At 41.9% G+C, this 15632-nt stretch overlaps 1 protein-coding gene across 1 annotated transcript; it reads left to right on the forward strand.

Moving 5' to 3' along the window:
- Nucleotides 1-781: 781 nt before the first annotated feature.
- si:ch211-117c9.5 (sodium- and chloride-dependent creatine transporter 1) lies at nucleotides 782-15632 on the forward strand. Its single transcript, XM_067592407.1, has 14 exons — nucleotides 782-1369; nucleotides 2774-3076; nucleotides 6500-6631; nucleotides 6764-7097; nucleotides 7371-7503; nucleotides 8790-8924; nucleotides 9072-9175; nucleotides 11604-11728; nucleotides 11855-11967; nucleotides 13260-13400; nucleotides 13728-13830; nucleotides 13918-14018; nucleotides 14098-14268; nucleotides 14466-15632. Exons 1-14 carry the CDS (start codon nucleotides 1339-1341, stop codon nucleotides 14592-14594), a joined length of 2055 nt encoding a protein of 684 aa, XP_067448508.1. The 5' UTR covers nucleotides 782-1338; the 3' UTR covers nucleotides 14595-15632.

The following is a 15632-nucleotide window of genomic DNA, read 5'->3' on the forward strand; positions in this document are numbered from 1 at the left end:
GATTATTATTACTGAACATCAACGTGTAAGCAGCATTTTAATGTTGAATCTGGTATTTTACATAAATTTGGGTTAATTTGTTGAAAATAAATGTATTTTAGAAGCTGCTGATACACACTGTATGTAAAATATTATATTGTAAAGTAAATACAGCTGTCAGATAAATGTCGTGGAGTAAAACAGTACAATATATTAAGTAGTATTAAAAGTAGTGAAGTAGTATCATAACATGGAAACAGCCAAGTAAAGTACACGTACCTCAAAATAGTATACTACTTGAGTAAATGTGCCTGGCAACATTTCACAACTTTAAAATTTCCCCTCAGCCACAGTGGTGTCACCAGTAGGAAGGAAGGTGGTGAGGATAGAGCCTACAGATCTTAACTAATCATGAGGGCACCACAGTTCCTAAACATTCTTGTGAGAGAACAGTAGCCCCATTGAAAGTTGGGAAATGAATGAAGAAGAGAGGAATCATTAAAAAAAAATCATTTTTTAAGTCCGAAGACTTTGTAAGTAATTTTGCTTGTGTGACCCCTGGAGCCTTCTCGGTGCACCTGGTGTTCCCTGCTCCCAAAGATGGGACTCCTCTACTCGGTTCCCGCTGCGTCGAGACATAAAACGCTATCAGACAGCGCTTTGGCCATTCATTTGCAGTTACTTTTGGTTTCAGGTCAAGGACGTCTGGCGCGTAATAAACCCATCCTTGTGACTCCTCTCTCTGCTGCTGATGCTGTGCGCACCGCACTGGGTCCCTTCAGCCAATCACGTCAGACGGCGGCGCGAGGGGGGCGGGGGGAGCGTCCGTCACGGCTAACGGACCGTGGAGCGGATCACATTCTTCGTCTGTCGAGCCACGGCACCACGTACAGGTTCATGGACTTCTGACTTGGCTGTTTAAACAAAAGAAATCTTCACCTTAAGGCGCAGTATCATTTTCATTTAACTGTTATCCATGAGATTCTTCAGGCTTACCTTCAAGTGCTTCGTCGACTGCTTCTGAATCACCTCTCTGTCAACGGCTGAACTGACCGCGGCGCTTTGTGAAAAATTTCCATCTCTTGGCTGAGCTGAGGGGTTCCAACGTGTGATAATCACAAAAACTGCGTTTTTTTAAATTTCAAGAAGGCGAAATATAACAAACTCAGAAAATCAAAAAAAAGACAACTGGAGCTCTGCATATCGTGGCTGCTACATCTCTGTGTCTGCCTCCCTGAGCCCGCTGGGTGCCTCGTTAGCAAGGCACATTTATAAAACTTCAGCAGCCACTGGCTAAAACCTACAGCCAGCCTGCTTTTTAACTAATAAAAGAATATTTTTAACCCGCCGTCCGACAATATGTCACCTGAGTTGGAAGAGAACGGTCACGGTGAGTATGATGCATAACCTCCCACTGCTTAACAATGCTTTATTATTCACTATATCATTCAGCCACTACTAGCTAAAACAACCACATGCTGATGAATGGAAGCAGACACAGCTTTGATATTATTCTTTGAGGATAAGAGCAGCACTTAACCTGCCTCACTCTATATTTCTAATCACAACTCATATACATGCATCTAAGGATATATTTATCTCAATTTACACTTTACATTAAAGGTTACTCAACTTGATTAAAATCATTTAGCAGTTAAATGTTGTGCTGAACTCCAGTGACAGGTGTCAATGAATACAGATGATACTTAATAAACAAACAAACAAACAAATAAATGTTAAGTTTTATGTTAGTATCAGAATCATTATCTAGCTTTTTATGGCTTATGCTGTTTGTAAAATTAGGTGTATTTATGATTATCCTCCTGAGATGGATCCTATTTCTTCCCAAGAACAGAAAAGAAATGAGGATTGATCTGTGTTGGTGAACCTCAAATTAACACGTACTGCATACATCTTTTCCTCACGCTTGTCAAATTATTCTAAACCACACGTATCCTCTTAGTACGTGGCACCATCGCCACTTGCATCCCTTACCTTCCTCACTTTTTCCCCCTCCTCTGTGCACACACACCCCCTCAAACTGCTCTGATCTGGATTCAGCTGCCTCGCTTTGCATCCACAACAGAGCAGCTGGCACTGATACCAAGGAATGGCACTAATGAAGTGACTGATTGTATTTATTTGTGTTTATGTGTCTACTTTTGTTCGTACAGTTGTCTATTAGAAATAGGGAAAATCAGTTTCTTTTAACTGACAGAGGAGCTTGAGATATACCATGAACTGGCTCTCTACAACTGTGTTGTACCGCAGCACACTAATCACTCTGACTGGGAGACAGAGACTGAGAGAATGAACGTCGGGGGAGGGCTCATGGACTGATGACAGTCTAACTGCAACATGATTTTAACCCAAATCCAAGAGTGTTATTGCAGTTTACACAAAAATCGAATGAATGTATGATAGTATGATGAGCCCCGTTACGGCTTAGAGGAGATTTGTAATAATTGGCCAAGGCTGTATTGACGCTTCATAGCAATGAATGGAAAACACGCAGTCTCTGTCTCTCTCTCTCTTTCATTCAAGAGACTGTGGTTCATGTGTCTCCAGTGCGGACGTGTGACATGGCGTTGTGAATGTGTATATTTTAAACATGTATGGTTTTTAAATATTGTTTATATATCTGTGATAAGAATGTTTATATTCCATCATTGTCACTCAGACATTCAGATTCTTGCTCTCTTATCTTTTTCCATTTGTCCTCCTCCAAGTCTGCTTCCCTCCTCTGCCTATATATTCACTCTCATCTGATCCTTGTACACCTTGTCATGTCCAGGTGAAATCAGTCTCCCCCAGATGGAGGCAGGGACCTTGTCTGAGGAGGAGGGAGGGGGGTCAGCTCGCCCCCTGGTGCCTGTGCCTGGAGCTGGCTCAGGGTGCGGTGAGGGTGGAGGGGCTGGCCCACCGCAGAGCCAGGATGGGGCTACAGCTGGGACTGGAAATGGGGCTGTAGCAGTACCAGCGGTGGAGAGAGAAACCTGGACCAGACAGATGGACTTCATCATGTCCTGTGTGGGCTTTGCTGTTGGCTTGGGCAACGTGTGGCGGTTTCCTTACCTTTGTTACAAGAATGGAGGAGGTGAGCTTTAGTGGCACTGTGTAGTTAATGTAACTGTCTGGTGTTATGCATGCAAACTAATGAACAAAGTTACAATGTACATATGACGAGTATCCTTTTAAAATATCTTTGGATCAGTTTTGAGAAGTACTAACTGTACTTAGGATTGATTCTCAATGCTGATATTTTCAAAAAGACACATGACTATAATGTGTTTATGTACAAGCAAAGGTTGTAGACAGGTTTTGATTTTCAATAATAGTAAAACTGTGAGTTGTATTAAAGTAAATATCTTGTATTAGAGTGCTTTTTGTGCATGAACACGCCATTCAAACTAGTCATATAGTGCCCCATTCTGCAAGGTCCTCGACCTCATCCCAGTATGATGCCACATATTTGTGTATAATCCACCCAGTTATGGTGGCGTCATCTGCAAACTTAATTGACTTGCTACGTGCTGTGAGATACAATACAGCTTGAACAAAAGGGGGCTGAGTATACATCCCTGAGGGTCACCTGGAGGAGGTGGGTAGTTGGTGAGAAAGTTCAGTATCCACTAAAAGAAGGTCAGGCCTCGAGTGCTGACTAATAGTCAACTAGTTTCATGGGTGTAATTGTGTTGAACTCTGAGCTGAACAACAAACAAACAGCATTCTTACTTTTTCCGTAATCTTGAAAATATAATTTAATATTATTAATAAGTCAGAATAAAAAACAGATCTGAAATAAAGGTGCATCTCCTCCAAAAAAAAACCTCAAAAAAGAAGTTTCCCTAATTGAAGAATGGTTCAAGTATTTTATGTAGGTCAATTTTTACAACAGTTTGAATCAACCCAGATGCTCCTGACAGTTGTGATTTATTTACACTGAGGGAAAGAGAACGATGAAAGGCAGCGTGGTGAGACATAATAGTGGCATAGGGATTCAAAGCAGGGACTGTGTGGCTGTGAGCACGTAGCTTAAACACCATGCTCTCCCACGTGGTTTCACTTTATTATTGCTGCCCGTTGCTTAACAGACAGACTTAGTACAAGTTGCTCTACAGTTTTCCTGCTGCAATCCTCCTAGCACGTGAGGTTACTTGAATTGTTTTATGCCTTTCCTTGTACCCTCTCCTATTTCATCTGTGCCAACCTGTCTAATGGTAACCTGCCCTGACTGCACCCTTTGACTACTCTTATCCCTGCCCTGCCCACTTCCTCTATTTTTTATGAGGTGTTTCTTTGAAATAAAAAAATGAATGTGCGGCTGTGTGTGTGTCTTAGTCCAGCCCTCCCTCTCCCTCGTGCGCGTGTGTCTTGTGACCCATGGCTCTGATACCCACCTTCTGGTATCGTATAACAATGGCCTGCCTCACACAGTCCACCCCCTGTGCTCCTGCCCAGCACTCATGTAGCATACAAAGGTGCTCTCTCCCACTCGCTCCCTGATAAGGCGGCATATGGCTATGTCACACAATAACCCGTCCTGTGACTGTGTGCGCCCGTCCCTTCTTTCCTCCCCTTAGTGTCAGGGAAGCCACATCCGCTACAGTACTTAATTTTGCGTCCTTGACCAACCCAGGGTACACCTTGTAACACAACAAAGGTATCAGATAAGAGCTGGGGCCCTTAGTCTGACCTGCTTGTGATTGAAACAAGGCCACACTCCATTGGAGACAGCAATAGGTTAATGTACTGTAAACGCATGGAATTAATGTTTTGCAAATCTCATTTATTTATTTATTTGTGACTCAGCTGCTAGGCCTGATGTGTCTGGTTCAGTTATGATTAGAGAGGATTTACTTAAGCCTATTAAGAACACAGGTCCTCGATGATTTTGCCAGTATGTTGGAGTATGTCAGTAAAAGCATTTTCTCTACTCATTCCATTCACGCCTCCTATTGCATCTCCCGCTCCCTCTCTCTCTTTTCTGTCTCTCTCACTCTCCCACCCCTTTCTCTGTTAGACTCATGCTCATGAATGTTTCCTTATAAGGCTACAGCCCTCTGCACTCAGAGAATGACATAAAGAATGATGGACTGAATGAGGCATAAACTGTCAATCAGTAGCACTGTTGCAGAGCTGACCAGGCTGATGTCTTGGTGTGTCATTTTTGTGTTTGTTGAACCTCCTCTACCACAGCGTTGTCCCAGTTTTACTGCCTCCCTCCTCTGTGATTTATCTATCTTTCCCTCCTTTCTTCTTTGCCTTTCTCTGCTCTGCGTCATAGCTGGTCATGTGACTCTCTCCCCTCTGCGCACTGTGCTGGCATCACCCAGTTATATTACTATTCAAATCATGGCAATTGAGTCGAATGCCTCGTGCCGCCTTTTTCATATCTTTTTTTTACTCTGTTTCTGATCACAGCAAGCTTCTGCTACAGTATGAGAATCACAAAGGAGATTATTTATAGGAAACACTGTTTACAAACCAATTGCCCTGGGCTAAACACTACTAATCAAAATGAAACAAGTCCTAGATGTCTCTATCAGGACTTCTATCAGGACTAATAACTCCTGCGGGAGTCCATTTTCTTTGGGCCGTGTCCATTTGATAGTCCTTTGTCTGCCTCCTCACTATGCAGCGTTCAAGTTCAAGGACAATACTTGCCAAAAATGTCGAAACACTTGAGGAATGGGAGACAATACGATTATCTCCCACATAGTCTTTCAATGCATCTCTTATCTATGGCCTTGTCTGTCCTTGTCCCTGGCTTTCACTCTTTAGCCCATTTTTACTTCTTGCTCCTCTCAGCTGTGTTGCTGGTGTTTGTGCTGCTTGTGTCCTTTTTTTCAAAAAAACTTTAAACATGACCTTTATCTCATATTTTCTTCTGTTTATGTGTAGCTAGTATAACTTCCAATTGTCAAAGTGGTGTATTATGTTTAATATTTTTAACCTTGTCTTTATTCTCTATTGCATACAAATGCAGTGAATACACACCAAAACATAAAATCTGAAAGGTGTGATTCAACTTACCATGATCAATCACCATAAAATTTATATTTTTATATTATATTATTTATATATATATTTATATTTAATTTATATTTTGCAATTACTTTAACTTACTATGGGGTGTTGTGGAGACCTAGGGGTTTAATGAAGTCTCTTAACCATGTAATTGCAACATATTGGGTTCAAGACCTTTGTCACATACCAAATGCCCCCAAAAATACTTTAATTTTTACTTTACTATCTCTATTTCCTTGGTGCATGGAACATTATGACTAAATATCCCATAGTTAACATTTGAGTGTGACAACAAGGAATTGATTGATTTGATACCATTATTATCATTGTTATGTAAACAATAGGACCATAAACCACTCAAATACTAATCTATTCCCACTAGCTATCCAAACCTTGCTGTTTATTTAATTTGGAACATGGGTAATCATTGTTTTACACTTACACCAAATGTTCCACGTGTAATTTGTGAATATGTCCATGTGTATTGCAGGGGTGTTCCTCATCCCCTACTTGCTGATAGTATTCATTGGGGGCATCCCAGTCTTCTTCCTGGAGATTGCACTGGGACAGTTCATGAAGCAGGGAGGAGTCTCTGCCTGGAACATCGCACCCCTCTTCAAAGGTACCGCTGAGTATGGTAGTGTGTCTGACACATCTAGAACACATTTGAAGCAGGTTAATGTGTTAATCACCTCTGCTTTGCAAAATCCATCCCTTCACACCTCCGCTGCCTTCCTCTCTCTCTTTCTGTCAGGTTTGGGCTTGGCCTCAATGGTAATAGTGTTCTTCTGTAACACCTACTACATTATGATTCTGGTGTGGGGCCTTTACTTTCTCTTCCACTCCTTCACCAACCCGCTGCCCTGGGCCACCTGTGGACACCCCTGGAACACCCCCAACTGCACACAGGACTTTCGCCGCTCCTGCCACAACCGCAGTGCCGCCCAGTCTCCTCTGCCATCACCTGCTGCCACCCCCTCCAACCTCTCCTCTACGTCCCCTTTGAACCTGTCCTCAGCCCAGCTTCTCCTCAACAGCAGCTGCATGGAGGCTGAGGGCATGCGCTCCCCGGTCATCGAGTTCTGGGAGTATGTTGTCTCTTATCCTGAAATTGTCATGGAGAAGTTGAGCGGAATGTCTGCAGTCTGAAAAATTATAAGTTTGAAAATGCTTACATTTGCATTTCACCTTCTCCTAAATTGAAAATTTGCCTTGACAAAGCCTATAAAAGGCTTATTTTGACTTGCAAAGTAAATATGTGTTGTCCACATATTTACTTTGTCTTTGACTATGGCTCAGGTGTGTTTGGAGACCTTTTGTTTCCTTTTCTAATGGGCATACCTCTGTGTTCTTGCTCCTAGACGTAAAGTGCTCCGTCTGTCTGGTGGGCTGCATGAGCCTGGTGACATCAGCTATGAGATGGTGCTATGTCTCATGGCCACTTGGGTCATTGTTTACTTCTGCATGTGGAAGGGAGTTAAATCTACCGGCAAGGTAGGTATTTTCTTGCTTTACATTTCATGATGCTTAATGTCACATGCCGCTGTTCGGGTTTATGGAGTGCAGAGTAATACTTTTGGCTTTATACGTACACTGTACATGAAACGTTACTTGCCACTGTGAGGGTTCATGGAGTGCAGATTAATATTTGCATGGTTTCATGTGAAGGTTTAAATAATTGCAGCGTTTTGCCCTTTGACCCCAAATCAGCTTTCGTATAGTGAGAGGATCAGTGACTAGACTGAAACGCATATGAACACAAATATAAGCACACACGTGTATTCTTTGAATATCTGCTAATTCATGTAGTTGCTTTTTTTCCTGTTTTCTCTCATGTGTATTAATGTATATGTGCAGTTTAATGCGTCAGTCAGGCTATAATCTTCCACTGATCCCTGGATCCTTATTATCGACATAAGCATTGTTCAGAGTGACTTCCATCTAGTGATACATTGGCATAATGAATGCATCCTTATTATGTAGCATATGGAGATAGATGTCTGTGTTTGCATACTTGTATCTCCAGAGTAGCCAAAGCTCATAGAGCAAGGGACAATAATGAAGGAGATTGAGCCAGCCAGCCAGCTGTAAGCCGATTAGTAACTTTCCATCTTTCCCCGGAAAGGGGCTTTTCTGCCCATGTTCACCCTAGATCAAGGCAAATATGTGCTTTCTCACTACTTTGCTCTTACCATACTGATTTAACTAGGACTTGATGCTTCTACTGGGTAGCAGGGGGCAGCTTTCTCAGCATAACTTGACAAAGACTACCTTCTGAAAAGGTCTGCCAAAAACCCCTGCTATTGCAGGAGGTTTACAAATTGTCTGGCTTTCCATTTACAGGCTACCTTTTCTTCAAAGTAACATGACAGGGCCCATTACACATCTACTACAGGAAGGACCTAATGGGCTTCTACTTAAGACATGAGTATTTGCAAAGCAGGTAATTGCTTAATCAAAGTGCTAAAAACATATTTAGGTGCAGTTACATTGAAACATTTGACCATAGCTGATGGACTACATTGATAAGCACTAAACTGTTCCAGCTAGCCTGTTAAATTCATCATATAACAACATCTTTTTTTATGTACTTACTTCATGTAATGTGATGAGTTTAAATGTTTTAAAAGGTTAACCTGTGACGATTTCTACTTTCACTTCATGTCAGTTCTGACACATAGCACTCAAACTTCACCTCCCCACCCTCAAATATATCCTAAAAATTGATTCCACTGTATCTAGAAGTGTACTTCATAGCTCTCTTTTCCACCTTTCTCTAGGTTGTATACTTCACAGCTCTGTTCCCCTACCTGGTTCTGGTTGTCCTTTTGGCCCATGGAGTCACTCTACCTGGAGCTTTAGATGGGATTGTGTACTACCTGAAACCAGACTGGTCCAAACTTGGTGAAGCACAGGTATAACGTTTGCATAAGCTTGCATTTAAGTATCAGTGTACATTTGTCTTTGGTAGTGTAGTGACAAGAAAATATGACAGATTTGTAAATCGACATCTAAGACACATAGATGAAAAGATTTTGAAACGTTACTTCCCTTTGTGGTAGGTGTGGATTGATGCCGGCACCCAGATTTTCTTCTCCTATGCCATCGGGCTGGGTGCCCTGACTGCGCTGGGCAGCTACAACCGCTTCCATAACAACTGTTACCAGTACGTTTAAACACAACATAAAAATCAGACTCCACTGTCACTGGAAGGAGGCCAACATCAACACAAACACCATCAGCCAGACTCTGCAGACTGCTGCACGTGACCGTACACTTGAGTACTATCAAACAAGGCAGAAAAAATTATATTTCCACGAGAATTAGGCTTTCGTTCACTTCAGACATGCTGACAGGAAGAAAGAAACCTCAGTATGTCTTTACTAACTGTCAGATGAAGTAGAATCTCCTTGTGAGACTAGAAGATATTACTTATAATCAAAAGTACTACGGGTGTTAAGTGCATGCAAAGAAGCATGTTACTAAAGGTCAATTCCATTTCTCCTCATTGCATTTTGAAGGCCATATTGTAAAGTCTGCTGTTAGTCTTGAACATAATGCATGCGTATGCCAGGAATTGTGATCGAAGGCCCAAAGACTTCCAAGCACACTACTCACATTTCGCATTTCACATTTCCCCGATCAAAATAGATATGAATAGTTTGCCAGGAGAAATCTTAGCTTTGTCCTGAAGCCCTGAATATGTAACAAGCTGTACTTTATTTTCAGGAAAACATTCCAGTATGGTTTTTTGAAGGGCTGTAGAAATTGCTGGTACAATAGAAGGTCAATTAGGCCCTTAATGAAATGCAAACCTGAGTTTCATTGTTTGTTTCTAGCTCCAGCTGGTTTCAATGCTGCTGTTTTTGTAGACTGGTTGATGAGCTTGCATGTGTTAATCCAAAACAGACAGAGATATGTAAACATATTAAGACCCTTATGAGGTAGGTAGCTCCACCACAGTAAGAGGGATAATTTTAGTCAACCTCAGCACTCTGCTGCTTGCATATTTGGAATGCCCATAGAAGGGGGAACATCATGAATATCCTGCCATCTGACATTTTCTCTGCCTTGACCTTAATTGGAAGTTGAAAGATGAGTTCAGATTCTGAGGTATGTCAGCTCAGCTGTGTTTCTCACACATACTTAGACTAGCCCAGGAATAACTGTGAGATGTGTATATAAACTGCTTTTGGATGCCAATGTATGGTACATTTAGGACTCAAGACTACATTTTTGGTCTTGTTCAGTTGCTCATTAGCAACACAGCTAGCTTTAGGGATCACAATGTCAGTCAGCCCAAATGTTGGTGCAAGACTTTGACCCAGAGTAAAGTATCTTGAACCACTGGACAGACTGACGTGAACTTTGATACATTCACTTGACTAATGCTAACATAGCATGCTAATGTGCTAACATTAGTTAATGTTTAGCCAGGCGTTACATGTTAAACTTTAAAACGCTAATGTTGCATGCCAAAATGTTAAATGTTAACTATTAGCACATTAACTTTCACTACTTCTTAACATGCTTATACATATTGTGTATTACGTTATGTGCATAATAGTACACTAATGTCAGCATTCAGCTCAAAGCAGAGGTGAGCCAAAGTATGCCTGAGGTCGAAGCACACCTTAGACTGATGAAAGCTGAGCCAGATCTAACAACGTAGAGCTGAGCCCGACAAGTTGTGTCTGAAATGTCCTAAAATTACCTTTGTACAGTAGTCAAATGCCTATATGAAACATCCCCATCACCTTAATGCAAAATTTTACAAGTTTGCACGTCAGTTTGTCCCCGTTCTTCATCCATCCAACAATTTTGTTTTCTGGCCATGATGAGCATTTCAACGTTCCAGGGCCACTGGTGTGGCTGTAGACTTTTAGTCTTGTTTAATTATTGTGGTCTTGATATGAACTTCCTTTCTTAACCCAAACACTGACTCTCACTTGTTTTTATTATCCACATCCATAAGCATTCCTCTGAGTACTTTTTCAGATTGATAGAGTTTATTGACGGTTGGCCGTGTGGGGGTTGTAGCAGAGCGCAGCTGCAACAATGTTTTAATAGCCATCATGGTGTAATACCAGGGTGTTGTTTATACAGTCTTCATATCAGAAATGAGTCTTGGCCAGTGTTGCCAGTAAGACTTATCAAGATAAACAGAAGGTCATTCCTTGCTATGTAGACAGGATAATAGTGATGTTGACTTAATATTTAAATGAGAATTTGATCTCATACATTTTTCATTTATTTATATGCATGTATTATTATAATATGAGGTATTTATATGTAGCAAGTAGTCATTAGGTTTTTTCCTTTCACTCTTTTCCCCTCAGACCTTGAGACTTGCCATAGCCTTATTTGCTGTCCACATGCCAACTACAAAGACAACAGAAGCTTTCAGAGAAATTGCTATTGATCCCCTATTTACCATCCCAGCCCAACTCTTTCAATATTTGTCTTGGGTGTCTTATGTGAGCGTCATGTTACAGCATGCTATGAAGCAAACTTTTCTCCCAATGTCATTCTCTGTGTTTTGTTTTCTCCATTTCTCTCTGTTTCTCTTTCTTTCTTTCTGTATTTCTCTGCAGGGATGCGTTTGTGCTGGCCCTCATTAACAGTGGAACCAGTTTCTTTGCAGGCTTTGTGGTTTTCTCTGTGCTAGGCTTCATGGCTGCAGAGCAAGACGTGGACATCAGTAAGGTAGCTGAGAGTGGTAAGAATACAGCTTCTCCACGATTTGGCTGCCTAAAACACAGTGCAAGGAGCTGAGTATTAACAGTAAGAGTAGCAGTAAGTCCTTGATACTATGTGCTTCTGACTGACTGTTTTTAATGCACAGGTCCAGGCCTGGCCTTTATAGCCTACCCCAAGGCTGTTACTCTGATGCCTCTGGCGCCACTCTGGGCAGCACTTTTCTTCTTTATGTTGCTCATACTTGGCCTGGACAGCCAGGTAATACTCACTGCAACGCTTGAGCATGATTGTTAATATCTACTTTGAAAAGCAGCAGAGAAAGCATTTAGCTTAGATGGACTGTATGTTAATGTAAGGTAGTACTTGTTTCTATTTTTTTGCTGTCATTTTGATTCAGTATCACTTCTTAACACTTTATGTAGAATAGATAGCTAATCTGTCTTTAGCCATTTCTCCATATAGCTAATGCTACGGTGAAAAACAGTTCTTCTCCTTCTTTGTTTGTTTGTAGCTACATTTCAAGTGCTGTATGCAGAACCTTGCAGGTCAATTTCCACAACACATTGCTTTCCACAACACACCTGCAAATGTTTATCAAGTAAAGTGTTATTAAGAAATGAAGGGTTTCTGTCCACTGAAATGCTTTTAATTTCAAACAGATACAGCATAATGCAGTAACTTTAACAGGGCAAACAGGAGCGAATCAAAACAAGGCTTCATACTAAAATATGACCAATAATACTTATCAAACAGAGAATTAGAAATAAGGGCCTACCTCTAATAAAAGCCTGCTTTCAATAAAGGCCTATTACCTTCTGCAGTTGAGGTCAATAAAGACCTGGTCACTATTTGAGGAAATCAATATGTCTGTAAAGGCCATAGGATCTTTTGAAAATATATATTTTATTATTTCACAGAACCCTTGCAGTTACACCACGGAGCACTAGGGGTCCAATGGTCTAGACTCATCATTTCCAGTTTTAGCATTGCATTTCTTAGCAGCCTGTTTGTTGTGTGTCTGTTTGAGCCAGTGCCTACATCCATTGTTTTACAGCTCAGGGATTTTGTCAATGAGCTTCTGTCTGATTCACACAGAGAGCGTCTGTCTGCTCTCCAGTCCATTCATTTACTCTCACTTTCCATTCTCTCCCTCATTTCTTCTCCATCCATCTTTCACTTTTTCCTGCCATGGCCACATTGGCAGTGCATGTGCTGCTATTTCTAGGAAATGATGCGAAAATAGCTGCACAGCTGTTATCCATTCTTGCATAGGAAGACTGAAATTTATTTGTTTTCTGGGGTTGAAAACAATTTTTAGTGTTTGTTTTTTGGATATTTTTGTTTGGTTTATCCAACACTGTCACCTAGTGAACCCATTGATGTTACATGCACATTTAATATGTTATTAGATAACAATGTAGACATTTGTGCAGAACACAGTTGCACATTCAGAGTCAGAAGCATGTTTCAGACTTAGATCGACATTGTCTCTTGCAGTCTCACAGTTTCCCTCTCTCGTTCTCTCTGCTGTCTCTTTTCTTTTTTTCCAGTTTGTAGGGGTAGAGGGTTTGATCACAGGAATCATGGACATGCTACCCCCTAAATCTGCCCTGGGCTCCCTGCGGCGAGAGGTGGTAGCGGCCATCTGCTGCGTCATCTGCTTCCTCATCGACATGTCAATGGTCACCGAGGTACAGTGAGGATTTCTCAGAGTTTTAGGTTTCATTTGGTTGCGTTATTCAAAATTAGGTCAGATACACAATCATTTGGAGGTCAGATTACTGCTCAACAAATAGGCTGAATATGAAACCATTCAGAAACTAGATGAAAAGCCAGAATCACTTACATGAGCTTATTCAGGACAGTTTTGTAAGCATGAAATTCTTTGAGTTTTTCTTAAAAATACATGGATTGGGTACTTGATGGCTTTTGTCAGGAATGAACTGGGAAGAAATAGGTCACATATAAAGTATTAACAAGATGGTCTTGTTACTGACTGCTCTCTCTGTTTCTATCAGGGAGGGATGTATGTCTTCCAGCTGTTTGACTACTACTCTGCCAGTGGCATCACTCTGCTGTGGCAGGCCTTCTGGGAGTGTGTGGTGATTGCATGGGTCTATGGTGAGACACAAGCTCAGCATTCACAGCATCAAACAGCGACATGATTCAACACATTATCTCAACATCTTTTTATGTAATCTCTGTCAGGCGCAGACCGTTTCATGGATGACGTAGCTCGTATGATTGGCTATCAGCCCCTACCCTACATGAAGTGGTGCTGGTCCTACATCACACCTTTTGTCTGTGTGGTAAGTGTTGCTCTGTGTGTTTTTTCTATATGTTATGTCCTGCTAGTTGCAAACAGCTGACATTTTTGTGTGCATATAGGGAGTGTTCCTGTTCCACGTGGTGAACTACAAGCCCCTGACCTACAACACAGTGTACACATACCCCTTGTGGGGTGAGGCACTTGGCTGGGCATTGGCCCTATCCTCCATGCTCTGTATCCCAGTTACCGTTCTCTACAAGCTACTGCGCTGCAAAGGATCATTGCGGGAGGTTGGTATGCCCGGGTGCATGTTCGTACACATCCTCTTGTGTGTTTGTTTCTGTTTGTAATTGTCAGTAAATCAAGAGGAATGTGTCTCCTTAGATACTGCCCTCCCTCCCCTATCTGTTACTCATTAGAGAAGGCTGAATCATCCGTCCATTAAATAGCTCAACATAACTTTTGCCCCTGTCTTTTCTCCACGTAGCGGTGGCAGCACCTGACCACCCCAGTTTGGGGGAGACATCACCTGGAGTACCTCGCCCCAGAGAGCGAGGCCAAACTGCTGCCACCCGCAGGAACCAAGAGCACCCTCCTGTTTGAAAGTGTCATCTGATGAGCTGAGCCCTACAGAACACAGAGCCAAGGTCGCCCTTTTAACATCAGTACACACACACACACAAAACACACACACACACACACACACAGGAACACACAAACTATGAAAAAAATGCATACACACAACACTTGCCTGGTGAGAGCAAAGCGCAGATTAGTTACACACTCTAAAGTTTTAAAGCTATGAAAAAGCCCCTGGACAAATGGACCAAAGATTAGATGGGAAAAGAACTGAAACACACACCCACACCCATGCAGTCATCACAGGCTGATATCCCCCCCTGCTCTGCTTTCTGACTCTACCTCGCTGACTCTCCCCTCTCTTTCTGCTCCCCGCCTTTGTGCTGTTCCGTCCCGTCTCGTCCTGTGAGTGTGATGTTGTCCGGTGTAGTTGCAATATCTTCCCCTTTTTTCTCGCCTCTCCGTCAGGGTTTCAGCAGCCTCATCCGTCCCAAGCCGTCATGCTATTTCGTGCTGAATGAGCATAAACTGAAAATATTCCGATGAAACCTCATATCTGCTGCTGATGTGCCATGGTCTGAGTGTGTGTGTATATACATGTGTGCCTGTATGTATGCGCGTGAGTGTGCTTGTATATCTTTGTGTGTGCGTGTTTGTGTGTGTGGGCGTTCTCATGTGTCTGCAAGGAGTGTGTGTTGGACCGTGGCAGTGGTGTCTTCATCTACATATGACATTGCCTTTGGCTATTGTTTTCTGCCAACTGTGTTCTCTTCATTAACTGTACAAAAATAACTTCCATTTGTAAAAAAAAATAACAATAATAATCAAAAAGAGACAATGCATCACCACTTCCAACTGTGTGTTATGAACTAACTTAAGTATCCAGTGTATTGTAGGATCTGTGAATCAGTGTTAACAATATTTGGAGGGGATGATGATCAGTATTTCCACCTTGAGGGAAGGAGAGAAACTTCAGACTGAATTGTGCAAAAAGCAGGAGACAGGGTTGTGGGGAGGGGAAAGAGACTTGATGCCATGTCAGGAAAGAAGCAATAAATGACCAGATGAAGATGGA

The sequence above is a fragment of the Thunnus thynnus genome, chromosome 6 (assembly GCF_963924715.1).
Source record: "Thunnus thynnus chromosome 6, fThuThy2.1, whole genome shotgun sequence".
Taxonomy (NCBI): domain Eukaryota; kingdom Metazoa; phylum Chordata; class Actinopteri; order Scombriformes; family Scombridae; genus Thunnus; species Thunnus thynnus.